Raw genomic sequence first — 27,806 nt, 5'->3', positions numbered from 1 at the left:
TTCTCCCAGTCTTCTGGCTGATGGTTCTGGAAGATGTTAGGAGTAGAGCTGCACTGGCTCTGTACATGTGAAGCAGGATGCTGTCTAGTCTGTCCTCTGCTTCCTTTATTTCTCCCAGGTATAGCCCATTTCATAAGAGGATGTTATTTCTTGTGTTCAGATGGAAATTTGCATGCGTTAATTTGTGCCCATTATGTAGAACTCATTCTCAGCTGTTGGGTTTTTTTTTTTTACAGCACAAATTATTTTAGGTAAGCCGGTGCTGGGTTTAGGTTACCTGGATACTCTGTTCTCTGGATTTACAGCTTCACTGTTCCTGCTGCAGGGGAAGCAGCTTCCAGGAGAGGCACAAGAAGCGTATTGAGGGAATGGCTTTAAACTGAAAGAGAGTAGATTTAAATTAGACATTAGGAAGAAATTCTTCCCTGTGAGGGTGATGAGAGACTTGAAGTGTTCAAGGCCAGGTTGGACGAGGCTTGGAGCAACCTGGTCTAATGGAAGGTGTCCCTGCCCGTGGCAGGGGGTTGGAGCTGGATGAGCTTTAAGGTCCCTTCCAACCCAAACCAGGCTGGGATTCTATGAAATTTGGGTACAATAACTATTTTAGCTTATCCCATTTAAATCCACTCTTGTGTATTAGCACAAGTTGTACTAAACCCAGATTTTGCTAAACTACGGGGTGAACTTCCTCACCACTGGAAGTGAACACTGTTCCTAGGGAAAGGAACAGTTTATAATGAAACTTGGCCATACAGTCTCTTCCTCCAGGTTTCCTTTTATCTATGAGATCATTAAATATAGATTAAACTAACAGATGTGAATCTTTGCATTAGCCAAAAAAAGGAAAAAAAGGAAGGGAAAAGAAAAAAGCCGTTTTCTTTTCAAAGCATGAATCTGGTACAGTGGGCAAGGTTTACAGGAGCAATGTCAGATGACAAGTTCATGTTAATACAGCACATGGGAGGAACCATGGGCTGGTTTACATCAATGCATTCTCTAAGGTTTAGATTTAGTCAGTAAGTTCATCTTTTAAGAGCGTCTTTCAAGTTGTCTCTTCTCTTCTGCCAGTGTGTGCTATAAATGTCATTTTGTTGTTTTTTCCTTCAGAGAAGCCATTGTACTTCACTGCACATTAAAAGGAAACCAGGAAGATGTTTCTAAAGGGAACTTTCAAATTGTTTTGGGTTTCGGACCTAAATCTGGACCCTTGGGGGTTGTTAATTGATGTAGTGCAGTGTTTCTCAAACCGTGGGGAGAAATGGAGTTCAAAAGGGATTGTGAACTGCTTAATTAGAGGAAAGAAAGTGACACATTGCTTTTTAATAGAAGTGGAAATAGAGCCAGGAGGCGCTTGAGATCCTGCAGGAAAAGTGTCCCAGCGTTCCTGATCTCTAACATAAAGGATAGTCAGGAAATAATATTTTAGGAAAGAGATGAAACACTTCATTCTCTCTTTGGGGTTTTTTTGGTGTTTGTTTAGGGGTTTTTTGTGGGTTTATTTTCTGGCTCTGATTTTGTTATCCCAGTATTGCTCACCTGAGCCCTCCCCACTGGAGCCTGAGTTTTGCTTCCTGCAACCGATGATAGTGAAGATGAAGGCTGAATATGACTTTAAGATTGTTGCATCCATAAAGTTTCTTAAGAAATAGCAGGAATCTCATGTCTTCAAAGTGAGTTCTGCTATATTTAAAGGAAATGTGTGATGATGAGATTCCTGCAGTTACGCACCAATGACTTAATTACAAGGTACTTCATTCATACTGTTGGCCAGCTGGAATATCCAGGCGCATCTTGTGATGAATTATGTTCTCCTTATAGATCTCCAAGATTATAGTACAAAAGAAAGTAATACTAAAAATCCCTCCGTATCAAATATTTGTGCCTTCACGTAGACTTTTCTACCCTGGCAGGCCAGCAGCGTGTCAGTCATGAGCTATGGGTTTAGGGTTTCTTCATTCAATATTCAAAGGTATTCTCACCTAATAAAGTGGTTCAGTGAAGAGCCACATCTTAAAGCCCTGCTTTGTATTTCAAACTGTATTTTAACTGTATTTCAAATATGTGGTGCGGGTATGTTGCACGCAGACATGCTGTAGTCCACAGCTGTAGGTCCCTAGAGTGCTTTGTAATGGTGTTATGCGGTGTTGACCTGGCCTTGGCTGGGTTTTATGGTCTCTGTTACTGCAGTGTTGGGTTTGTGTCCCCCTTCTTCAGGTATCCACTCCCTCTGGTGCACCCCTGAGTTAGGGAAATCCTCTTCTCCATCTTTTGCAGCTGCCCAATCCTAATTAACAAGTCTGGTCTCACTAATACTCCATTGGAGTCAATGGAGAGCCTTGATCCCCAAAGTGGTTCAAGAAAAGGCTGAGGAGTTTGAAGCCCAAAACTCTCCAGTACCTCCTCTTACAGGAGAAGTCCTTGCTTCTTACACCAGGAGGAACCATTGGTGAGGTAATGAGTCGAGGACTCAGGTGTCCCCAGCATCTGGTGTTTGCCACCGGGCAGTCCTGCTTCTGTTTCTGTAGCCCTGGGTGCATGACTGTAACAGATGAATCCTCCACTGACTGTGAAAAGAGGTGTTTTTCTGTTTTTTAATAGCCATAAAAATGACTTTTGCACTACAAGATCTGCTAGTGGAATGGTAGCATTAATTAGAGACAGAGTGGTGTGTGTACTGGCTTGAGATTCTGGTTTTTTGACAGATGCACAGATCAAGAACACGCTTTTTTGTTTTAAATGCTGAGTGTTTTCCACTAACAGATGTGCTGCATCTGCTGTTTTTCTGTGATAGGCTTGATAGGCTTAACGACAGCAAGGGTTAAGAGTTTTCTTGTTACTTCTGTCATTAAAAGGTGTCAGCCAGGGAATGTGATATCCCAAACACTGTCAGAAAAAAAGCAGGGGGAGGGCTGGGGGGGAAGAAAAAGCAATGAACCTCAGCTGGTCATTTAAAAAGGAAAGATATTCTTCCCTGTGAGGGTGCTGAGGCGCTGGCACAGACTTTTCCCAAAGAAGCTGTGGCTGCCCCATCCCTGGCAGTGTTCAAGGCCAGGTTGGACACAGGGGCTTGGAGCAACCTGCTCTAGTGGAAGGTGTCCCTGCCCGTGGCAGGGGGTTGGAACTGGGTGAGCTTGAAGGTCCCTTCCAACACAAACCATTCCATGATTCTATGATTTTTACTGGTGTAAGGAAGGACATAAGATAAATGGGGAGGACATAGGCAAAAAAACCCCAAAACAAAAGTAAAATGCACTAGCACAAAACACTCATTTCAATGAAGGAAAAACCCTGAAGTATTTTTGGACTGTCTGGTTGTAAGGAGTTCTTTGAAGTACACTCACTAATAAGGTGAATTTGACTTTTCAGACCTGTAATTGCAGCAAAGATAGTATGTAAATTTCCATAAATATAATTTAGTGAAGATTAAAATAACAAAACCACTCCAACAAGTCCATTCTTTCTGACATCACGCAAATATTTAGAGCCAGGCAAAAAAAGAAAGTGTCCTTGGAGGGCCTGCAGTGAATGGGAATAGGCTTTTTACCTCATCTGTAGGGGGAGTGCAGCCCGAGGGATGGATCAGAGCTGCAGCTTATTAGGATTGCAGTGGTATTTATTTTACATTTATTAATTTGTAAAATGCTGTCAAATTACTAATTGCAAACTCTGTATCCTGGAAGAGTTCCGTGTGTTTTCATCCTGTTGCTGTTAACTGAGCTGTGCTTCGTCACATCAGTGCTGTAGCAGTAGTGCGAGAGGAGGACAAAGCTGCGTTCATAATTTGTATTACTGAAGATCCGTTTTGGTTTTTCTTTTTTAACTCTCCCTTCCAGGTTCCAGTTGATTTGTTGTGATTTCATTTAGTTCTCTTTTGTCCAAGTTTTTAATTTCATATGATGTCATATAATAATGGAAAGGAAATGGAACAGGAAAAAGGAGAGGGAGATGAGTAGGGTTGAGAAAGGACATAAAAGCTGATGGTATAGAGGATTTAGAAAGTAATTGTATCCAATCTTCCCAGTGTTTATTTTATTGCCAGTTTGGTTGTTAAAGTGTCTTTTTGTCATAGTTTCTGATGGCAAACTGTAGTTCCTGTGGGAAATAATGGGGAGGAGAGGCAGTTACTCTTTCTGTCCTCCACTGTATTAAATCTGTTACCTGATATTCATTTACTTTGTGTAAAAGGAATCAATATGCCAGATAGAAATTTTGCCAAATAGAGAAATAGTGGAGTGGGACCTGCAGTAGCATCTTGAGGAGAGAAGGGGATGCAGCTTGGCAGCAACTCACCTGCAGACTGGATGGCAAACCAGTGTTATCCAGCAAAACCTGTGCATTTCCCCCCTCCCTTTATCCCTCCCCAGAAACAAGGTAGGGAGCAGTTGGAAGCAGGGATTGCTTTCACAGGATTGCTTTCACAGATCACTACAAGACCCCTCAGGGAGGAGGACAGCAGGTCACATCAGCTGCAGATGAATGACACAGTAATGCAGACTGAGGAACTGATCAGGCTAAAACATGGTGGGGAGGAAAACACTCTTTTTCTTTCTTGCATGATCTGCCTGATCTGCTTCCCAGCCTGGCTATGGCTGTGTGAACAGAGAGGAGCTGCTGTGGAGAAGGGACATGTTGGCTGCTGCAGAACTTGCCTCTTCTCCCATGTGCTAGTGTTTGCTAATCATTTAGGTACAGAGCCAGCCAGGTGAGGAGATTAATCCAGGTGAAAACTATTCATTGTTTTCCTTTTACTAGGCCAGTCTCTAGTTTGATCAAGTTCCCTGGTGTGGATTGTCTGGGTGGTCCTGTGAACAGAGTGATGGCAGTGAAAGAGGAAGGATGGAAAGCAAGGACTGACACAGTATGGCAAGTGGGGGCAGGATCTTTTCAGCAGATGCTTTCATTCATGTTTGACTAAAATGGTCTTGTGTTATGCTTGATTGAAATGGTTTTGTGTTATGTTTTTGTCTGTTTATAAACTGGCTTAGTTGATTTGCCTGTTAAAATAACAAATCCTTCCCTGATCCTGAGCTGACCAGGGAGTTCTGTCTCTGGCCTTCTACCTATGCAGTTCAGAAAACAAATCCGTGGTGAAAAATAATTCTGTCTCCACATAACACACGCTGCTACTGAGTTAATTTTTAGCCTAATTGTTTTTCTATAAACATTAAAGGGAAACAGCTTGTTTTGACGACACTGTTGGTTTATGGTGGTGGTATGGTGGGGTTTGTGTATTTTGTTAATTTTGTTTGCTTTTAAAGAATTTGGTGATTAGTGGAAGTAAGTAGAGAGATGGTCCTGTGCAGTTTAGGTGATACGGGGAGTTTTCACAAAGCAAAAGATCTGTGTGATGTTGTGCAGTCGCTCAGTGTTGGAAAAAGAAGGCTCAGTAGGCACCCAACTGGTGAAATTTGGTCTGGTTTTTTTTTGCCATGCAACTTCGTCTATGTTTTGGGATCTAAAAATGCATTTTCTTTTAGCCAGCAATGTTCTAAGAACACTCGTGTGTGCACCCTGTGTTTATAACAACACTTAAGAGCGTTGCAACATCACCAAACTAGACTGTTCCTTCTATTTTAGGACCCAAAGCAGCAGAGCTGTTTTCAGTCAGCCCAAATGCTTGTGCTTGCAGATGTAGAGAATAAGGCAGAACTGATACATCTGAGATCTTAACACCTTCCAGCTGGTGTTTTATCAGAGAGGAACTTGCATGTGCATACTTAGAAGAAAGGATCAGTGTCATCATCCGACCGTATCTGAAAGGGACAAAAGAAGGTTTAAAAATATTGAATGTCTTGCTTCAGATGTCGTTCCTGGAAAATGCTCATGTTGATATCTAAATCTTGTGTTTCTGTGGGCTAATGAGATGCAGTGTACACAAAAGACCCTTTGATTTCTCAGTTGAGAAGCCGAGTTGATGCCGTATGGGCTAATGTTGACAAAAAGGGCTGATAATGTCATCATGCTCATGTGTAGAATTGCTGTCTCTATAGATTATCAGACCAAAGCAGCAGGAAATGTTGGGGTCCTATCAAGCTTGATATTAAACAAAAAATGAAATATTACTAACTTATTATGTTCCTCGCAGTGTTGCAATCATATTTGAAGAGCTCAGGGCTGTTCCAGTTTGGTGATAGATTTTTCTCTTTCTTCTTTTCTTAACCAGAAAAAGCCACTGTCCTCAATAATAAAAGAAGTCTGCGATGGGTAAGTTCTGCCTTACAGTGTTACGCTTTTTGAGCTGTTAAACCAACCAGGAGATACTAGTCTAGATACGACTAGTCATTAGTTCCTTAAATCTTGTAGTTGTTTTATCTTCAGATCTTGAATTTGCCATGCATTTTGGATCAATTACATGCCAGATGAGCATGTAAAAAAGCAGCTCCATCATCTGGGTGACTCTCATTTAGACTGTTGCATTTCTGCACAGAGATGCATTTTACCCACTCACTTTAACGCTTGTGGTCCCTGCAGTTCATGGGTTAAGGAACTAAAGGTCTGGTGGCTCTGGCTTTGATTTTTGAGCACCGGGTCTAGTGGCTACTGTAAACTGGTCCAGTTGATGTGGCTGCTCACATGAAACCGAAATGTTAATCACAAGTCCTGCAATAGGAACTAATAATTAACTAAGAGAATTATCTTGCTTTAGTTTTACTGTGTTAAGCTTTGGGGATAAAAACGCTGTTTTAAGCAAGTGCTACCACACAGGAGAAACTAGTTTATATTCATCCAATTGCTACTGAGTTAAAAAGGTGGTATTTTATGCGCAATGTAATATATCAGCTTAACACTATATGCGTTGGGTGTTGTATAAACTAGCATAAAATCTTGGTACTGTAAATTACTTTTGTGTCTTTTAGTGATTTAATGATGTTGCTTACTGCAAGCAAAAATTATACTTGCTGTTTTTTATAGATCTGGAATGAATATCAGATCATTATCAGCTTATTTTTGGAGCAGTGAAGTGTCACTGTAGAGACAAAGTAGTTTCTCTTCCCCTTCCTCCCCCTTCCCTTCTTTTTATTTTTGCCTTGGAAGGAAGGTATTTGTTATGGAATTTCTTTCTCAACCATGGCCAAGTTTAGGCTTTGTTTCAGGTATGCAAAGGGAAAAATCTTGTTTATAGGATGTATTTGTACTGCAGTTTTCCCTTCATAAGCATGCTTTTATCTTAAACTTTAGAACTCATCATTGAAAGCTATGGAAAAGTATGAGAAACACATGGGAATGACCTGCATGTGTTTGATTGTTGTAAAATTATGTAAAGGATACTTCCTGAGTATTTAAGTTTTCATTTTGTGATTAATTTATTTTCATATTTCTAAGGTGGTCTCTTGCAAATCATGATCAATTTGCACTGCAGCATGCTGATAGTTCCAATTTCTACATCACAGAGAAGGTAGGTAAATCATTCTGCACAATCTCGCATAGCCTATTAAAATGTTTGCCACAATAATTTATTCTAAATTAAAATGTGTAAAAATACTTTGTATTTTCCATAATGCGATGCTAATGAGGAGGTAGGTACTGGGAGACCTGGTTTAATGGTTTTGCACTGATTTCTTCTGTTTGGAAAGGCAAATAAAAGTTTGAACATGCCAAGGCCTTCACATCTGAGTTTGAGACTTAAGCACTGGGCCCTTCAGCTTTGGTATTTGTGAATGTTTAGTATTCTGCTGACAAGTGGAGTACAGGAAATTGAAAGCTCTAAATGGGAAGGGCTCTTTGCAATTTGAGGAGACCTCAAGGCCAGGTTGGACACAGGGGCTTGGAGCAACCTGCTGTAGTGGAAGGTTTCTCTGCCCATGGCAGGGGGTTGGAGCTGCATGAGCTTTAAGGTCCCTTCCAACACAAACCCGTTTGTGATTCTGTGACCTTAGGTGCACATCATCTCCCTCTTTGGCTAGTCAGGTAGATAAGTTTCAATCACTGTGTAATATTTGCTGCTCCTTCCTGCTTGCTCTCTTATCCTTTTCCAGTTCTGAATGTTACGTTGGCTTGTGTTTTTGGTCCCCAGATAGCGAGTTAATGTGTGATTCATGGGGTCATGCAATGACTTCAGCAGAGAGCAGTGAAATGGCTGTAGCTGTAATAAAAATGGAATGTCTAGTTTAAGTGGGACATGCTCATCTGAATGACACAGAGTAGTACGCTCATTCCTAGCATTACTGAGAGAATTGCTGAACTTATGAAAGGAAAAATCTATTTGTTTGGAAGAGTGTACACATGAGTGCTACTGAGGTACAATTCCTAAGCAATGGGAAAAGAGCACAATTCAAAACCTGCTGAAGTCAGTGTGCAGATTCCCTACCCTCAGATTTTGAACTAAATAGATCTGAGCTCAGCTGCATGGATGTGGCTTACTCTTAAGCGGAAGAGTCCTTTGGTTTTGTTTTGTATTGTGGAGTTCTTGAGGATCTGCTAAATGCAGCTGAGACATGAACTAGCTTTTCTCTTGCTGTAATTCTTACCCCCACCCAAGAAATAAAGGGAACTTAGGCACAGCTAAGCATTTGGAAAGACTAAATTTAGCAAGACAGCTCATAACATAGTGCTGGGTTTTTTTTTTTTCCTTAGCAGACCAGTTTCAGTTTTTCATTTAACTGTTTGTCACCCCAGACAACCTTCCCAATGTGTTACAGTTTGGTTTGGGATCTCCCTTTTCCCTCGTGTGTTTTTTCTCCTTTCAAGTTCCAATTGACAGGCACTTCAAAGGCCACCGCAAGGAAAACTGTTGGAGTAATTACTAGCTGCTGTGTGTTTTGCCTCCACCCAAATTAAATAGCAAGACTGTTTTGCAAGTTGCCCTCAGTTGTGACACAGCATTTTCCAATAGGCCAGTCACAGCTGAACTTACCCGTTGGCATTTAAACTCTGATTGTACAGCGGGTGTTTCCAAAAAGCCAGGATTGAGAGAATACTTGGGCTTGTTGAAGGAGTTTGTCCTGATGTAATCAGAGGAATCTCCACGTTTGGTGGGTAGGGTCCTGCAGCTTTGGAGAAGAGAAATGTTTGCTCCTCCACATAAAAAGTAGTCTGATGGCTTTTGCCTGCCTTTAACTTTCAATAAGGGTGGAAAATGATGGTCTTCAAGAAGTTCTTGGATTGTACTGCGGAGAGGACCTTATATATTCCCTACTGAAAATATGCAGTCTCTGACTCTGAGTCACATAAATAAGAGAGAAGAGCTCTAAATGCCACCAGTATTACTCAGATGTCTGTGACTTTTATTAGATATTGTTCACTATTTGTCACTGCTTATTTGATAGTGGCTATGAAGAGAGGCTTATATAAGCCTTCACCCCTTCTATGTTCTTTCCTTTGTTTGTGTGCAGTAGGATTTTGCTTTCTGAATTAAAACATGAAAAACGCCAGTCATGAGGACAAGCACATACACTTCAATGAAGGTTCAGCACCAATTGTTAAAGCCCATGTTGCTTTAATCAGCCTCTTCCTAGGACATACACAGAGCTCTTTTGCAAGTGACAGCTTCTAATAAATTTGGGTAACCTGCTCTAGTGGAAGGTGTCCCTGCCTGTGGCAGGGGGTTGGAAACAGATGATCTCTAAGGTCCCTTCCAACCCAAACCATTCCATGATTCTGTGCAATATTTTTCACTGTTCTCAAAGAATGATTCTACATCTGTACAGATGCAGAAAATGTGATGTATAGGTCATGTGCCTGCAGAGCCTGGGGGACTGCTGGTTTGTGGCCTTCCAGGTAGGGATACCTTTTTAAAATATCATAGAACCACAGACTGGTTTGGGTTGGAAGGGACCTTAAAGCTCTTCCAGTTCCAAGCCCCTGCCACGGGCAGGGACACCTTCCACTAGAGCAGGTTGCTCCAAGCCCCTGTGTCCAACCTGGCCTTGAACACTGCCAGGGATGGGGCAGCCACAGCTTCTCTGGGCACCCTGTGCCAGCGCCTCAGCACCCTCACAGGGAAGATCATTCTAGTATCATGTTTAAAGTTACCAGAAAGAAAAGCAATTAATGAGTTCTTCTACAAAGTAACAAGAAACTTTGAAGTGAAAATGTTACAAATGTGGGACTGTCAACACATGGCTTACAATTATATTTTTGGGTTTGGGTGGCAAACAGCGCATCTGTGTTTTGGTTGTCATATGCAGAACTCTTTATCTTTTGTAGCTGACCTATATTTCCTGATTATACCGTACATAAATAAAAACAACGCCCAAACAGTTCTGTGGGTTTTTCTTTCTTTCTTTTTTTTTTTTCTCTCCTGGCTGTATCATTTGGAAAAATGCCTCTCCAGGAGTAACAATGACTCCTTCAGACAGTATAAGGGTAGTCTTTTAATGAATCTGGAGCCAGCGAGAGTTCCTGCGAGAGATAGGATTTATCACAGAAGGCACAGTTTGGACTGCTTCCTCTGGGCTTCTGGTTTGGCTGTATTTGTGCCCATGAAAGTGCAGTGGAAATTATTAATTATGCATTCTAGTTGGGGTTTTTTCGTATAAATTAGAGAAATAACAGGTTATGTGACAAGAAGACAAAGCAGGCGTAGTTCCTGAGCTCCAGCCTGTGTTGTGGTCGCAGTGCATTTGGTTTTTTGAGACATTAATAGGTGTGTCATACTTAAAAGGCCTTACTTAGCATGGAGGGGCATTTCTTTGGTAGGTCAGACTGCTGGTAAGCCTGACTGCTGAGTCAGCATCTTGTTGTGTTAGATACTATGTAATAGAGAACTTAAACAGTCACTCTTGCATCAGTCTGTCCAGGTTGTACCTGAATAGATGCTTGTGTACATCAGGTATAGTAACTCAGGAACACTGTAGCCTGGATGAGTTCAGGTTTAGAATGGGGGCATGGCTTTAAACTGAAAGAGGGTAGGTTTAAATTAGACATTAGGCAGAAGTTCTTCCCTATGAGAGTGCTGAGGCGCTGGCACAGAGTGCCCAGAGAAGCTGTGGCTGCCCCATCCCTGGCAGTGTTCAAGGCCAGGTTGGACACAGGGGCTTGGAGCAACCTGCTCTAGTGGAAGGTGTCCCTGCCCGTGGCAGGGGGTTGGAACTGGATGAGCTTTAAGCTCCCTTCCAACCCAAACCAGCCTGGGATTCTATGAAAATGGCTGTATAATTTCATGTGCTATGTGTGTTCCTCAGCTGAAAACCACAGCTTAAATAGATAGTCACTGTGGGTGGCTCATACAGCACATTGGTGGCTATGCCCAGTGCCTTATCCCTGCTCAGCCTTGGCCTTGGAGGCAAGGTCTGGTGCCTTTAGCTCCATTTGTGCATCTGCACTGCCCACCGTGGGCTCTGGGTCTGAGAGAAATCACTGTGAGCTTGAACTTGGGTCTCTAAAACCAGAATGGTTGTGAAGGAGCTGGGTCATTCACAGTACAGTGAATCCTCAGAAATGTTTGTTTGGAGCTTTTGTTTGGCCGTTTTCTTTGTTTCTTTTTGTGTGTGCTTGTTTCTTTGTGTCACCTCTGAAGGAGTGCTAAACCCCAGTGTTCATCAGCAAGGGTGCCTCGCAGGAGTGTAGGGCTGGGGGAGAACAAGTATTCAAGCTGGCTTTACTGCTGGAGGCTGAATGTGGCGGCTCTTAACTCTGCATCTGAGCAACTACGAGGAGTAAAAGGCTAGCTCGCTCTTGCTGAGGGGCTTTGTGAGCCAGCTCTGAGCTGTGTTCAGCCTACCGGGATCATACCGGTCCCATTTTTTTATGTTATCTTTTAAAAGTAAGAACATCTCATTCACCTGTGTATTGGCTGCAGCCGTTTTTATTCACTCACAATTCCATTGTGTTCAGTTTTATACATTTGATGCCTCTGAAGACTCTCTGTGGTTTTTTTTCTTCCTTTTTTCCCCGACTCCCACATTTCCCTTTCATTCTTCTGTGCTTATTGCGTGAAGTGGAGGAGAGCAGACGCTGAGTGTTCCCTCCAATCATTTTGAGAGACTTTTAGTTCTCTTTTGCAAAGGGAGCTGCCCCCACCTTACTTTCAGTGTCATTACTCAGCTCTTTGCTGTGTTTGCAGATGGGACATCCTTCTACTCCCCCCCACCACTTCCCCAAGCTGCGAACCTGGGTAGACTCCCTGGTGCTTGTTCTTTCTCAAAGGTGCTTTTGCTTGTGACCTATTTTTTGCTGAATACAACCTGTAATTGTATATTCATGTGAAATTCCACCGTGCCATTACAGGCTGCCTGTGTGGGAGTGTATGCAAATGACAGGACAAGAAATGAGCCACTTGTAGGGTTGGGAGTTTTGGGACATGTTTTTCTTTCACGCTTTTAGTATTCATCTATTTTCACTGATTAATTGAACTTCAGTGAGTTGGAAGTAAAACATTCTCAACAATGAATGTTTCTTATTCACTGAAGGACCTGGTAGTTTGTAAACAGCTGAGAATGAGAAGTAGCATGAAGGCTGGGAACTGGAGAAATGTATTCAGTGATCTGTTCCTCTCATTTGCCATTTTGCATTACTCTTGATAATACATTTGTTAGTAATGCTACATAAATGGCAGATTCCAATCCAGAGTTCACCTGGACCAAAACATGCCCAACTTTCCCTTTTCTCTGCCACTGATAGGACATGTAGTATTTATTTCCCTCATATTCACAAACTTCAGTTTTGGAGAATCTGAATCTGCTCAGCCCTGCAGAAATTCCTAACAGTAAGGGCAGCACATGGAGCCAGAGCAGCCATGGATGCTGGTGGCACTGCCCTGTGGACTCCAGTAAAAACCAGTGGACACTAGTGTATGGAGAGAAGTAAAACTTGAATATCTGCACACGAAATCACAGGGTCACAGACTGGTTTGGGTTGGAAGGGACCTTAAAGCTCATTGCGCTCCAACCCCCTGCCACGGGCAGGGACACCTTCCACTAGAGCAGGTTGCTCCAAGCCCCTGTGTCCAACCTGGCCTTGAACACTGCCAGGGATGGGGCAGCCACAGCTTCTCTGGGCACCCTGTGCCAGCGCCTCAGCACCCTCACAGGGAAGAGCTTCTGCCTGGTATCTCATCTAAGTCTCCCCTCTTTCAGTTTACATCCACTTTTCAATCCTGCTTTGTTCAGGCTGATTTCAAGAACAACAGTGATCATCCTTCTCTTGGTAAATCAGTCGTAGTTTTTAGGGCTCATTTTGTAGGACTTCAGGTTTATGTTAAATTTTCCACAGAAGATATTTCTGTCCTGTCAGCCTCTTACACTTTCTGGCCCCAGCATGAACAGCTTAATTCTTCTGCTTGTCTCCTTGTTAAATATTTGATATGACAGTATTTTCTATTTAGTTCCTTAGTTCCACATCAAAGCTGATGAGATGCATCAAGTGTTTTTTTTACAAAGCTGTATAGGAGCTTATTTTCTCAAATTTAGTTTGTAATTTTGCCTTGTGAGTAATCAGTAGGGAGGAAAGGCTCTGATAAGGTTTGTCTTTCTGTAACAGCACTTGAAGATAAGTACACTATACCACAGGCACAGTGTGACTGAGTTCAGCTGATAGCGCACAGTTCTGTGTAAGATCTGGCTGAACAGAAGAATGCTCTTTAAAACATCTTCATGCTTAAAGAGCAACCAGTTTAGATGGGTAGTTTTACAAGGGTGGTGAACAGACATAGCCTGCTGCTAAAAGGGAGCAGTTCTGGTTTCTTCTCCCCTTCCCCAAGAGATCTGCCGTTTCTGCTGGCTACAGAGTGTGTTTTTGACGTTTTCTGGAGGTGGTGGCAAGGAGGGGATCGCTTCGTGCCATTTTAATGTATTAAATTTGCTTATTAAAAAGTCTGCCTGATCTGATGTAAGGGTGAGACGGGACCCTTGAATCGTATCCAGGAATGGGCTGCAGAGAAGGAAGAAGTTAAAGGAAGGGTGGGAAGAGGAGTAAAACTTTGCTGGTTTTACCAGCTGCGAGCTGTTGTCTTTCAGTTGCTTGTGGAACTTGCTTAGGCTGATGTGGAATGAACCCGTTGGGAAATTCTGGCTGTAGTTGGAAATGGAGAAGGGATGTTTTACCTAAGATCCCTCTCTGCCTGAGAGGAAGGGCACAGGTAAGGGAGTAGCATGTACACATTAGAGAACCACAAGTGCCTTCAGGCTTCCCCTTTAACAAGTCTTAGTGTGGTTCTAAATGTGGTACTTGCAAAATGAGCTGCTTTCCTGCTTATACTATAGTGCTAATTCCTGTCTTTTACCTTACAAACTGGCCAGGACCCAAAATGATAACATTTTCAATTGGTTCAATTCTCTGGTTGGCTCACCAACTAGTTACACAACTGTTTATGCCAGATAAAACCAATAGTAGGAATGAGCAAGAGACTGAAATGTAAGACTACCTTTATGGTAGCAAGCTGTGCTTTGATTTGGCAAAAGTCACTGCGAACCACAGTCTTGGCTTGGGTCTTCAGCTATTTCTCTTAGTAGCAGCATCTTCTTAAGGAGCTACTTGACCCCTCAGTGATGCTGCAGGTGAATGTGTTGGGTGAACTGTATTTGAGAACTGACTTCAATTTGACAATCCTTTTTGTTGTTTTTGTGTGTGTCCATACCAGTTCCCTGTTCTGATTTCCCCACATGATCTCACCAACAGTAGTAGGAGCCCAGCTAAGTCTGTCATTTCCTGATGTTTATTTTGCAGGGTGTAGCTCTTCTGTTCCAACTTATCAGAGGATGAAGGGGCTGCATGTTGTCTGCCCACCCCTTCCGTGTTACTGGTACAAATGTCTGTGTGGTTGCTTGAATTGGGGAACTGATCCAGGTTAAAAATAACTTGTGTGTAACTTACTTGAATGTGTCAGAAAGATGTCTGCCCACAGTGTAATACCACTGCTGCTCTGCGGAACAAGTGGTACCTGATAACATCCTTGTAGATCGCTCCACCTGAAGATGAGTGAATCATGCAAAATAGGGACGTTTTCTTTGGATGTGGTTTAAGTGGCATTCACGTTGGTATTACTGTGGGTTGCTGGAGTAAAAAGAGTTGGATTTTCTTTTTCCCCTCCATTGCTTCATTCCCTCAGCATCCCAGTTACTACTGCAGGAAAGTAAGTTAGTTCAAGTCATGGATCTGGCTAAAGAAAACCCTGGTTTTGGTGGTTTTTTTCCCCTCCATTTTGTGAATAAAGGGAAGAAGAAGTGGTAACTTTTTTAAGGTTAGGTGGTTGGCTGTGCTGCTGCATGTTGGTAGATCTGATGTAAGGAAAGCGTTGGGACCCCACATGCTAGAAGGATATGTGCAGAATTGTGCCTCCTGTGGGCTGTAGAGTTGCACTGGATTAGGTATACCACTGGTGTAACTTGGCTTATTTACTAGCTTCTGTAATCCTTGAGTAGGGGTAGATAAACAGCATGCAGAAAATGTCCTCTTTTTAGAAACTTCAGCCAAATGACCAACACTTAATTTTTTAAGGAAAATGTTATCATCAAATTCGAATGTGAAAAAACAGGAGACGTTCACCCCGTTGCCAGCAGCTTCCCAGAAAAGGAATTTTATCACAAGATTAATTGCCTCAGTATTTCTTCTCAAACAGTACAGCCCTGTCATGCCAAGTAGCACAGTGTTGATAATTACCTGTATCTCTTAGCTCTCATCTTATTAAAGTTTTTTGGTGACTAAAAATGAACTTAAATTTCCTACCAAGTCAGCAGAACGTTTTAACTAACCTCATGGTCTATCTCCAGCTGTAATAGTAGGAAATGTCATCAGAACCGTGATCTGGTCATGGCTTTCACTCCCTTCATGCTTCCACATGCATTCACATTTGTTGTACTACAGGTGTTGGAGCCTACATCTACACTTAGCCCATATAATATCCTATATAAAGGCCATTAAATTCTTTCATCTCTTCTTGAACCTGCTGATGCTGCCTGCTTCCACGGCCTGTCGTGACAGCAAGTTCACGTGCTTCGCTGCCTGCTGAGTGAAGAGGTACATTCTTCATCTGCTTTAACATGGTCCCTCACTGCTTTCATCAAGTACCCCCTACTTCTCATACTGCAGGATTTCGTAACAACAGTTCTGCGTTCAGCTCATCTGCTACATTCCCTCCTGTGGCTTTGTCCCTCCAAACTGAGGAGACTTTGCTTGGTGAGGCAGCTGCTCAATCACATTGAGCCTTTCACTTGCCTTCCTCTGCATTTTCCCTGACACTAGTGTGTCCTCCTTAAGAGGTGAGTATCAGAACTGCACAGAGTGCCCCGCGTGTGGGTGCGTGAAGTTCTCGTGTTGTGGCAAAACGATGTCCTCTGTCTAGTTCACAGTACGCTTCTGATGATGCCCAGTGTGTATTGGCTGCTGTAGCACATCGAATCAGTGCATTAAGGGAGGTCTGCCAACAAGAATTTTTCTGCTCTTTCCTCAGTTGTTGACTTAGAAATGAACCCTATTATCTGTCATGTTGTCCTTATTTACTACTTGCCCAAACTCATCCTCGTGAAACTGTTATGGAGTACTTAGTACATTTCATAGCTCTGATTTTTTGTTGTTGTGTCAATTTGGAGGAAACTGTAATAATATAATAGTAGTATGGAAATAGGGAAGGATCTATTACTTAGCCATATACACACGTGAAGGATTTTAGATTAACTGGCTGTTACTCCGTAGCCTAGTTAGAGAAGTCTGGAGGAAGCTGTATGGTCAAGGTTAAAGAACAGTGCTGAGTGAGCTATAACCATGGGAACCAATGCTTCTAGGTCTTCCTCAAATATGTTAAGAAAACATTCCATTCCAACCAGTTACAGTGAGCTGAATCTTGAGGCATTTTGCTGGGTATAACAGATTATTAAAATGATAAGACAAATGCATGGCAAAATAAACCTTAATTTTGCTTGATAAGTTTTCCAAAGTGTCTCTCCAGCAAAGCTCTGAGTAAACGGCTTGACTGTTTTGATAGTATATTTTTAAAGCAAATTCACATACCTTCATCCCTCTGCATGGTTTAGAGGACTCTGTTAATGCTTGAGGCCTGCTTTTTAGATGGAAGTCCATGCAAGTCTCGTGCATGTGTTTGGGCAAACAGCCTGTGGCGTGGTAAAGGCAGAACTTTGAGAAGGAACAGAATGTGGTGGTAGGTAAGGTAGATTTATGTTTCTCCAACTCCACCAGCTGAAAGTTAGAGGCCCCTAAAACATGAACACGAGGTGAACTGTCCAGGCATCCTCTACTTCATACTGTTTTGTTGATTTTGTGTTTTCGTGGTAGTACTTGTCTGCCTGGTTGAAAACTCAGCTTGGAAAGTGTCGTGCAGCAGTTTGATGCTTGGAAATACTACCTGCTCAATGAGAATAAAATCATCTTGTGAGTGTGTAGACTTGCTAGATATAGTATTGCAAATGGGACTTACTTGTATCCATTATACAACTGCTGTGTTAGTCCTAGGTGACTTAAAACAAGTCTATTTTCTTGTTACGGAGGGGTTTTGGGGGCATTTTGGATAGATCCGTTTCACTAGTTTCCTCACTGCCCAGGAATAAGCTTTCCTAATACAGATCAACAGCATGAACAGTATCTATGAACCTCTGTCTATAAACATTACACTCGAGAAACAGATGAGGAATGTCTTGGTAGAGATTTGGTTTGGTTTTGTCTTGTTCTTGTGTTCCCCCCATAGGTGGTGGTGAGCCCTGCCCTGGATAGCAGTGGGGCTTATGAGTACAATTGCCAAAGCTGGGCTGCTGTAATGATGTTCTGTTCCCTGGGAAAGAAATCCACAGGATGCTGTCCCTAATACTAAGCAGATTAACTGTGTGTAAATGTTGCCACTGAAATTAACTGGCACGCCAACTGCTGCATCACGCAGTTAATGTAGGAAATCCTCTTGGCTTAATTGTACGCTTCCACGCTGTTTCTTGGTAGGCGCTTAAGTCATTATTTAGAATGGATAAACAAAATTGGATTGTTTTATTGAGGAACAGCTATCCCTGTTCAAGTGCTGTGTTAGAGACATGAAGCTTTGAATACTTTCAGAGAGAAGGCATGGACAGTTTTCCTTAAGCCTTTATCTAACTCAGGAGTTGAAGATGAGCTCGCTCTCTCTTGCGACAGAAGTGATTGTACACGGAGCATAGGGCAGACCTAGGCACTTTGCCCTGAGCCAGCCGTGATGAAAGGCCTTTGGGCTTCATGTGTTGTGGGCTCTGACAAACATTGCAACTTTGAGTCTGAAACCTTTGGTGTTGCACACTCAGCTTGATAAATAAACAGACCCCAAATAAAACTTTGAGCAATGCTTTTATATACTCTTTTATATACATATATACTATATATGTGTTCTTTTTCCTCTGCTATTTTATATATGACATGCTATGTTATATATAACCTGCTGACATATGGTCGCTCTGGAGAATAGTACTTCTCTTGTTTATCCATATGTGGCATCTGAACTTCAACCAGGTTATCAGCTTCCCTTTTTCCGCTTGTTTTGAAATTCCTCTGCAGAGGAATATAGAGAAATAGTATATATTTAACAAGATATTTTCGCTTGCTTGATTGGTTGTAGATTCAATCTATGCAATCCATAAGTGTTCTTATTGAATTAGACATCTGTTTTTTAACCTGCATGCATGGCACTGTAGAGTATTATCAGGTTAAGCCCAGCTTTTCGTGGGTTAGGGTTTCAGCTTGTGACAGAACCACTGAAACTGAGCAAACTGAGGACCGTGGCTTCAGCCTGAAGCAACTATGAAATAATGCAGTTCGGGCTGTGGTTGACACCTCGCTACTCCCGAAAAAGGAGGTGCAATGTGGAAAAGGGAGCATGCAGGTGGGAGGGAGTAGCACTCATAGAATCCCAGACTGGTTTGTGTTGGAAGGGACCTTAAAGCTCATCCAGCTCCAACCCCCTGCCATGGGCAGGGACACCTTCCACTAGAGCAGGTTGCTCCAAGCCCCTGTGTCCAACCTGGCCTTGAACACTGCCAGGGATGGGGCAGCCACAGCTTCTCTGGGAAAAGTCTGTGCCAGCGCCTCAGCACCCTCACAGGGAAGAGCTTCTGCCTCAGAGCTCATCTCAGTCTCCCCTCTGGCAGGTTAAAGCCATTCCCCTTGGCCTATCCCCACAGGCCCTTGTCCAAAGCCCCTCTCCAGGTTTCCTGTAGCTCCTTTAGGCACTGGAGCTGCTCTAAGGTCTCCCTTTAAGGAGCCTTCTCTTCTCCAGGCTGAACAAGCCCAACTGGGATTTGTGGCCTTCAAAGTAAAGCTGTCAGAACTCTGTCTATAAGTGTGCATGCACGTACCCTGGCCTAACGCAGCTGAGGTCCAGTAGCTTAGCCTAAGCTGTTGATGGAGGTAAATTTAGCCTATGCTGACTGTCTGCCCTAAAGCAGTTACTTCAGTTCCACAAGTCGAGGAGGTGGTAAGAGTGTAAGCCACCACAACTGTCTGCAAAGTGAGTTTGTTTCAACACTGACTTAGATTAAACCACACAAACGCGCCACTGCCGCTTCATACAGATTCCTTAGACATGATGAAGCATTGCTGGGTCTGATGCTGTTTTACTACCAGAGCACAAAATCTGGCACGTTGTTAGTGCTGTGGGATGTACCCCTGTATTTAGCTGCTTACCCTTTTTTGCCCCTCTCTTGAGTATAGCCTGGCTGGCGTCCCTGGGGCTGCTCTGGCAGGAGAAGGCTACTGAGGGCTGGGATGTGTTGGCTGCATATGTATGCAAAGACACAGTCAAAAACCTTTGCCTTTGTACCCCCTGTGTTGTCTGGCACTTCAATTATTTCAGTTGGAGTGAAGAAGTCTTTGTGGGTGGAGAGTGATCTTGTAGGTAGCTAGAACCAATCCCACGGACGACTTGGATACCAAAAAAGAGACAATGTACTGGAGTTTTATTTTGGAACTACTTGACCTGGTTTCAGGCAAGATTTGTCTGGATTTTAGCATTTTGGCTTTGAAATGTATCAGAATGGGAGCAAGAAAGATGAAATGAATTTGGGAAAAATTGCCTGAGAAGAAATACACTTTTCTTTTTGGCTAAACACCAGTGTGCAGAAAGCCTGCAATGTGAGCTTCCGAACAAAATTATCTCTTCTCTCTCAACCTGTTAGGGATTACATGAATTCCTTTGAAAATTTAGGTTATTTTGCCCATGAGCAAGCTATGGAACCATAAATGAAGTTGCAAATCGCATTGTGTTGTGTACAGAAACTGTTAGCATGTTCATCGTGCTAGGTTCTCTTGCCCTGTGGTGAACAAGAGTAGCTTGTTGGAAGAGGGGCAGGCTCCTCTATACTTACCACAGGAGAAGGCCACGCACATGGGCATTGACCACAAAGCTGTGAGGATGCTGACAAGCTTACTCCAGGGCAGCGTTTTCATGTACCCATAGCTTCAGTTTAATTGAATGCTTTCTGTGAGCTTAACCAAAAGAAAATGTTTAATGCCAGCGGGGTAAGGAGAATGACTTGGGGCATGTTTGAACTTCACTTACTGCTAACAGCAATGCTTTTTTAACTTGGAGGGAGCATGTGGTGGCAGAGCTCAGCGGGTTGGTTCCAGTGGTTTGAGTCAGCATGTTGTTGTTATAGGGAACGGAGAGCCAGTGGGATATGTTTTAAATCCTGCAGATGTTTAATGACAGGTTTCAGCAAACTTAGGAACTCCATAACTATGTAGCACAAGCCCAGAGCCAGACGCCGTGGACAGTACATTTCAAAGAAATATTTAGAAGTTGCCAGTGGAAGCTAAACTTTGAAAAACATGAAGTCATTCTTGAAAGGGGTCAGATTTGTTAAATACCACGTGAACAGCCACCTATTCCTTGAGGCTAATGTTAGTACGCCCCGGTGGGAAAAATGCTGAATAGATATTGGTTCACATATGAAAGAAGGAAGCTTTTGCATGCCAGACAGGGGAAAGTACTGTTGCTGTTTTAGTGTGGCATTGTGCTCGATGCATGTTTCTTCTTTTTATGCGAGTTTTAAAGAAAACCTTTTGGCTTTTTCTCTTTCAGAATCGTAATGAAATAAAAAATGGAGCGATCCTTCGATTAACAACATCTCCAGTGAGTTTCTGTTCTGTTCTGTTCTCTCCCTTCAAAGTGAAGGTTTGATTTGTAAATCGTTGTGAAGCGATGTATGTATTTTTAAGCTTTAGCCACACTGTGTCCCACAGTCCTTCTGCAAAGGAGCATGGTGGTGTGGTCACAAGATGACTGTATGTTTTGTTCTCTTTTTCTGAGTTATGGGGACAGGGGTGGTATCTCTAAGAGACATTTGGTGATAGGGTTGGCACAACTGTGTGGTTCTTGTCTCTCGCTTCTCTTCCCCTTCTGGGAGCAGCTTTCATGTCCAAGATCCCTCTGCTACCCTCCTGGCACTGCGGCATCACTGAAGTTGCTCCTTTTCAGCCCCAGAGCTCAGAGCCAAGAGAAAGAGCTGGGAGTGGAATCACGGAGAGCGCTGCCGGATAGCTTAGGTCAGGGATTTCCTGCTCTCTGTGTTTCTATTGAGTGAGCAGCAACTGTGATGTTGAGATGTTACTGGTTTATTTTTATTTTCAACACCACCTCCTTGCCAGCTCCTCAGAAAGCATGGCAGAGTTGCTGTTTTCCTGCTGAATTGAGCAGTACTGTTGCCACATGCTGAAAGTCACTGTTAGTCCCAGAAGATGTGTGTCTAAGGCAGCACCAATCCCATTTCCTTGCTGACAAACATAGTGTGCCATTAAAATGGCTTACCTCTTCATTTCTGCAGATTCAAAGCATTCTTATGACCGAACTCCGCCACCCCGTACTGCAGCTCATTTGAAACAGGCAAGACAGAGCTATGGTGGTTTAACCTTTGGCTTCCGTTGAACCTTTTAAGAGTAGGGTCAGTTACTGCCATAAAATGGGAAAACTTCTAGATAGAAGCCACTCAGAGGTTATAGGTATGTTTTTAAATGGATCACTTTTCAGTGAGTAGGGCCTAGGCTCAAAGTAAAGAAACAGAGCAGTGTGTGTTGTTACTAACTTCCCAAGTTCTCCAAGCAACATGTGCATTTCCATGCCTCTCCAGCCTGCTTAACCCTGATGATGGTTTCTGTTAGACTTAGGAGGTGCCTGAATTTGCACAGAGTTTTGTGTAAAGGTGGGAATTGAAGAAGCTGATATGGAAACTTGTGTGCACTGTTAATCTACAGGAGTGCGGCTTCTTAACAGAAAGCTCTTCTAAGCAGCAGCCCGCTGGGAAAAGACATTTCTGTTATCCTTCATCATCTCTTTCAGTGGTCATTATATACAGAGCTTTACAGTCATAAGAATAAATGACAGTTTAAGTCCATGGCTGTGTCAAAGTCTCTGTTACTCCATATGTCACCAGAACAGCCGTGTACATGGGGAAACCACATACTGGTGAAGTAAAGCCCCTTTGGTGGGATTTCCTCAGAAAGAGACAGCCCCAGCGCCAGCTCATCCTAACCTTTGGGACTTCCGAAGAACAAATATCCACTCCACTGAAAAATGGCTATCTACTGCCCAGACTTGGGAGCTCATGAAATCAAAACAACATCTGTGGTTCATCAAGAACCAATGTGGTCCAAACGCACTGCGTCATTCTTTTGTGTAACCACAGCACGGAGTGACAGCATGAGATGACTCATGGAATCCTTCCCTGTCTCAAAATCCACAATCAGTTGCACCATGCAAAACTGAAGAGACGCTGTGCTGCGACTGATCTATGGAAATGGCTGGCTGGCTGGCTGGCTGTCTTCAGGGTCACTTGTGCAACTGGAAACGTGACCTGCAAAAACAAAGGACAAATTCTGGATTTATAGCACATTCTGCTACTACTTATGGGTGGGAAGGTGGGGCTTTGCATAAGACTCTCTTCTGCTTGTTCTGTTACTTTGGTGATTTGCCTTAGGGTCAGTCAACCACGACAGGGGTCCCTCAGGTACTGAGGTATTACTTGTTCTCTACCAAGTTATGGATCACCCTGACACTGGCCTGCAGTTATAAGTGACTCAGCCACCCTGTTGTAAGATAGAAGACCAGTCTCCTTTCTAGTCTTCAGTATTGATATTTATCCCTGAACCAGTGCTTATTTTCAGACTTTCTGAAGTTTTTGAGAAGTTTTTGTTTCCCCTGAATCAGAGAGGTGGCTTGGAAAGAGGTTTCAAAGGACCAGGTTGGGTTTTGTCAGATTAGAGAGTATTTGTATTCTTTAAATAGATATAAAATCAAGTTCTGCATGTTCCCACCCCACAATAGTATCTTTGCTTTGAAGGTATTGTTGAAGTGGTCATCATAGAGATACCTAAAATAGATAGATTAAAGGCTTCCAAGCTGTGGTTTTTAGACTGGTGACCCACATGATGCTTGTCGTTTACCCTGGAAAGCTCACAGGCCATCTGTTTCCATTTTTCCTCTGAAATTCTGTATGAGAGCAACAGTAGTTGGAGGAGATAATGTGTAGAACAGACTGCGTGATATACTCCTGCAAAATGGGAAAGATGCTTTCCTAGCTGCTAGAGCTGGGTTTTCTCACTCTGTGGAAATATTAAGATTATGAAATTCCCCTTCCCCATTTTTTTCTCTATCCTACATCAGTATAAAGCTGAAACTGTCTTCCCCCAGAAAAGGAAAATCATACCAAAAATGCTTTTTGAAGAGGTAGAGGAATTAGAGACGAAGGAGAGGAAGATTGAGAGAAATGAAGAGGAGCCTCATACAGATTAAGCAGGGTCTGGAATGTGTCTTGATGCAGTTTATACCGTGACAGCCAGGAGCCTGGCTAAACCCATTCATGGTTGCATGTCTGGGTCATTGAAAATTGGGTGAGAAGGATGAGACAGGATCTGTTTGAGTTCTGTTGTCATTAGCCTCAAATTGTGTATCCTGTACCCAGAGCGGGTGCTATTGGAGAGTAAAAGGAGGGAGGGAGAAAAGGTAATTTTATCTTGAAGTAGTAACCCAGCATTTTGGAGTTGGCTTTTTTAAAATGAGGTTTTGAAATCGAACTCTCCAAATCTAAATTATAAATACTTTCTTTTTTTAATCTCAACTTTAGCTGATTTTGTGTGCGTGTACAGGGACCTTTGTCATTGTTAACATTGCAAGGGCAAAACTGCATTTACGGTGTGCTGCTCAATCCAGTCTGAACGCTGCCTTCAGAGATGTGCAGTGTGTCTATTTTAAACTTCTTTGAGTTTAAACTCTGCAAACACCAGTCGTTAGGGCCTGGTGGGAATTTGAACTGCCTCTTTGTTTCAGGAGGTCTGTTTGGAAGTTGGTGTGATTCTCTGAAAGGCTGGTTTTTCTAAACAACGCTATTTTTTTCCTCCCTAAACCACTCACCACACAGCCGCTCTGTTTCCTAGGTAACTTGAGTACAGATTGAATTTCTCTCATATTATCCTTGTTCCTATATCATCTTTCTTATTTATTTTTAACCTCACCTATCATCTTTCTTAGCAATTCTTTGTGCTCCTGTGTATATTTGTAGTTTTCTGTGACCTGTTTCCCCCCCTTTGTCCATTTGCATTTCTGAAGGGACTCATCAGAAGTTTCTTATGCGACATTTCTTTGTATTTGAACATATGTGACAGCTGAAATGCCAGATTGCTATTGTCTGTTTTGTGATACCCATATTCCAGTGGATGCTGGGTAGGTGTATAAATAAATAAGCTGTAATTGCTCCCGAGTATGAAACTGTTCTGAAAGGACAGTTGTGTCCTGCAATGCAGCAACTTTTAGTGTGTGCAACTGCAGGATTTCTTCAATAGGATCCCGTAAATCCGTGTTCAAATGACTAATCATTTTGAAAGGATGCTAAAATACTGGAAAAATGAAATGGAAAGAACTGTCCTCCTTTTTCAAATGATTATGTATATATTTTAATTCAGTCGTTTTCAAACAGAACTGATTATTTCAGCACTTGCTTGAAAGTAGCTTCTTGGGTACTTACAAAGCATGCTGTGCTCATGAACTATATACCTTGAAGGCTGAGTCATAGGCAGCCTTTTCTGCTGGAATATTTATGATGCTTGATCATTCGCTTTTATCGCATGCTTTTCTTCTGTCCTCCTGGTTGGAGATGGGTTGAGTTCTTAAACCTGGAAGTTGTTTGTAGGCAACTATTAGCTTCTCTAGCCTGAGCAATCACGTAAATAGGGGTGTTCATTAGTAGTCATCATTGTGTTTTCCCGATTTACAGATGTGAACAACATGGGGTTTTATTTATATGGGATCTACACAGACAAGGAAGTTTAGAGGGTTTTTTTTGGCCTATTTCTACTCTTCGCGTAAAAGATCAGGGATTTGGTCTATAATCTTTGAGCTACAATTGCTTTAATATATGCCCAACATATTAAATGTTGGCACATGTGTCTTAATGTTCTTTAAGTTCAGTAAATGCATAAATATTTGCAGGTCTAGCCTATGATTGTGATTGTGTTTCTCGTGTAATGGTGAACTAGTTATTACTGAACCAGGAACACAGGCCATGGAGTCAATGAGCCATGACAAGTGACTTTTATATTTGTCTGCTCACAGTACAAGAGAAAGATTTGGGAAGTGGAGTTGTTGTTTGTCTTTTTATAGATAAAGGTTTAATCTCATGCTTTCAGGTTTCCAGAGGCATATTTTGAATAGTAAGCAAAAAGGATTGTTTCCAGTGTGGCAGGAGGAAAAATTGCTTCTCAAACAGTCATAAGTGGCTACTGATTGCATAAACTTACTTTAGGCATATTTACATAATACATACAGCTATGCATCTGTAATGCTTTTATCATTGGTTTGGTATGCAACTCTAGATGTGACCATTTCCCTGTTTCTCCATTTCTGCCTCCTTAATCGTGTATAGTGATCGTGTAGGACTGCCCTGTGCATTACATTTGTACAGGGCTTTAGATCTAGAACCTGTGCGTGAGTATCAAAGTAAAAATGTTAACAATTAATGTCTTTACTAATTAAAATGGAATCTCATCACTTACCCGACATCAGATGCTAGCCAGCCTTGGAGGGCCTGTTGAATCCGATTTGCCTGTAGTTATGTTTTTGTCACATATTTGCTCCTCCGTTGCTTTCTGATGTACATGCAGTCGTAGGTGAAGTGGCAGTAACAAGGCAAAGGCAGCAGTTTAAGCCACCATGGTGTTCCAGCACTGAGTGACTTAAATTAAACCACAGAAATGGTTGGTACAGAACTGTGTTTGGTAGTTACTGATGGTCTGTATACCCTTTTTCTAGCAGAATGTTGGATAATGTGGCTAACTTACCTCCAGGGAAGACCAAAATACTAGCGTTTTGCTTTTTGTGAAGGATAAAGAAGAAAACTGATTATGTAATGGCAAACCAGCAATTTAAATCAGTGGTCCAAATTCCTTCCATAGCATGTTAATGTTTGGTAGTGCTTGCGTTTGGATTCTCTGTCCTCCCTCCTGTCCTTGCTTGCTGTATTTTATATTCTGTACAGAAACCCTGCGTATGTCTGGGTAATAAGTTGCTTTCAAAGTTTGTACAAAGTATTCGGTGACAAAGAAATTATAATTTGATCAGTCAAGTCCCTTGTTAGGATGATCTTGGGATTCCTAACCTCCAAATGACTATTTGAGTCTCTAAGCAAGTCACATCTTGGATTTAGGTCATTAGTTTTCTTTTTAAGCTGACAATCTCATCAAGCTGCTCCTTTTAAGCATGGCTGCTCCCTAAGGGCAACCTTTCTGGAGTGTGTGGTTTAAAGACTAGACGTGCAGCTTATGCCTCTTGACAGCCTTTTGAAATGCTGGGGCTTCAACAGCACACGTTTTACAAGCTTCCTGTCCTCCTTCCTTTCTAAACAGGAGAGCAGTTAGAGCCGTCTTTCATTTACTCCAACAGCCATGTTTCTGTTAATTCCCTCATAACGGCTCTCACTTGGGCAGGTTTTATATATTTATTTATTCTTACCTGAATGATATTTCAGTGGGAGCAGAGACATGGCAGCGGGCTCTGCTGTTGCTCTAATGAGCTGTGCTCTCTGTCCATCCACTGATGGATTGTAAATCATTAAAACAGCTCCCTGGTAAGCACTCGGAGCATATTTCATCAGGGTTTCATTTTTTAATGCAGTCATGAGTGAGCTGTACGTTCCATAAGCACGTACGAGTGCTATGGCAACAAGAACTAGGAGGCTTCTGAGGACTGCGCGGTGTTCACTGAAGCAATATTTTCAGCCGTCAGGCACTTGTGATGACAACAGCCAACATTACTTGTGGTCACGTTTCCAGTGAGACACTCCCTTGCTGAGACAAATATTTGTTTACCCTTTTAATCAAGACGTGCTCTGCCGTTACCAGTTCTTTGCTCTTCCGACTGTAGAAGGAACAAGGTTTATTGGATGCAAGGTCTTGCAAAACTTGCTTAGTGTAAGAAAAGGACATCTGTGTAGAAACTTTGCTGGTGGGGCATTGGCATAGTTAGAGAAAGCCTATGATGTTAGTAAGCTCTCTTATATGTGCTTAAAACAGGGCCGAACCACTTTTGTATCAGAGGAACGTTGCTTTATAGATTTTTGTGCTCCATAGAGAGGACCAAGCTGTCTCTGATCTAAGATTATATTTTGGTTTTAGTGTGATGAATTTCACAGCTCTCACTGACTTCAGAAGAAAGAGGATTAACTGTTGGTAGGTAGGCTGGTCCGCCTCATGCTGCTCTTGTGCAGTGTAGGTGAGCTGTTAATGCACATCCCTGCTCTCAGTTTTGGTGAGAGGTAGGGTTGGCTCTTTCCATGCTTGGTATTAATTCATGTGTAATGGGAGTCTAACTGGGATGGCAGCAGCCCCAGGTGTTTGTGCTGAGAGCAGGAATCTCTCCTCAAGAAGAAGGGTGAACTTGACCGCTAATAATCTGTTGCTAATGTGTAGGAAGATGAGGC

At 42.5% G+C, this 27,806-nt stretch overlaps 1 protein-coding gene across 3 annotated transcripts in view; it reads left to right on the top strand.

Moving 5' to 3' along the window:
• Positions 1-27,806, top strand: part of ELMO1 (engulfment and cell motility 1) — a 278,325-nt gene that overhangs the window by 52,801 nt on the left and 197,718 nt on the right. For all 3 annotated transcript variants that reach the window (XM_032919775.1, XM_030477045.2, XM_030477054.1), the window contains exons 4-6: positions 6,164-6,204; positions 7,324-7,396; positions 20,924-20,974. Coding sequence is in view for 2 of the 3 variants with exons in the window: in XM_030477045.2 (XP_030332905.1) it covers positions 6,164-6,204; positions 7,324-7,396; positions 20,924-20,974 (165 nt within the window). In the remaining variant the exon portion in view is untranslated. The remainder of the gene's footprint in view (positions 1-6,163; positions 6,205-7,323; positions 7,397-20,923; positions 20,975-27,806) is intronic.

Source organism: Strigops habroptila, chromosome 1 (genome assembly GCF_004027225.2).
Source record: "Strigops habroptila isolate Jane chromosome 1, bStrHab1.2.pri, whole genome shotgun sequence".
In the NCBI taxonomy this organism is placed as follows: domain Eukaryota; kingdom Metazoa; phylum Chordata; class Aves; order Psittaciformes; family Psittacidae; genus Strigops; species Strigops habroptila.
Note: the sequence above shows the minus strand (reverse complement) of the source record. Positions and strands in the feature narration are given on the sequence as shown.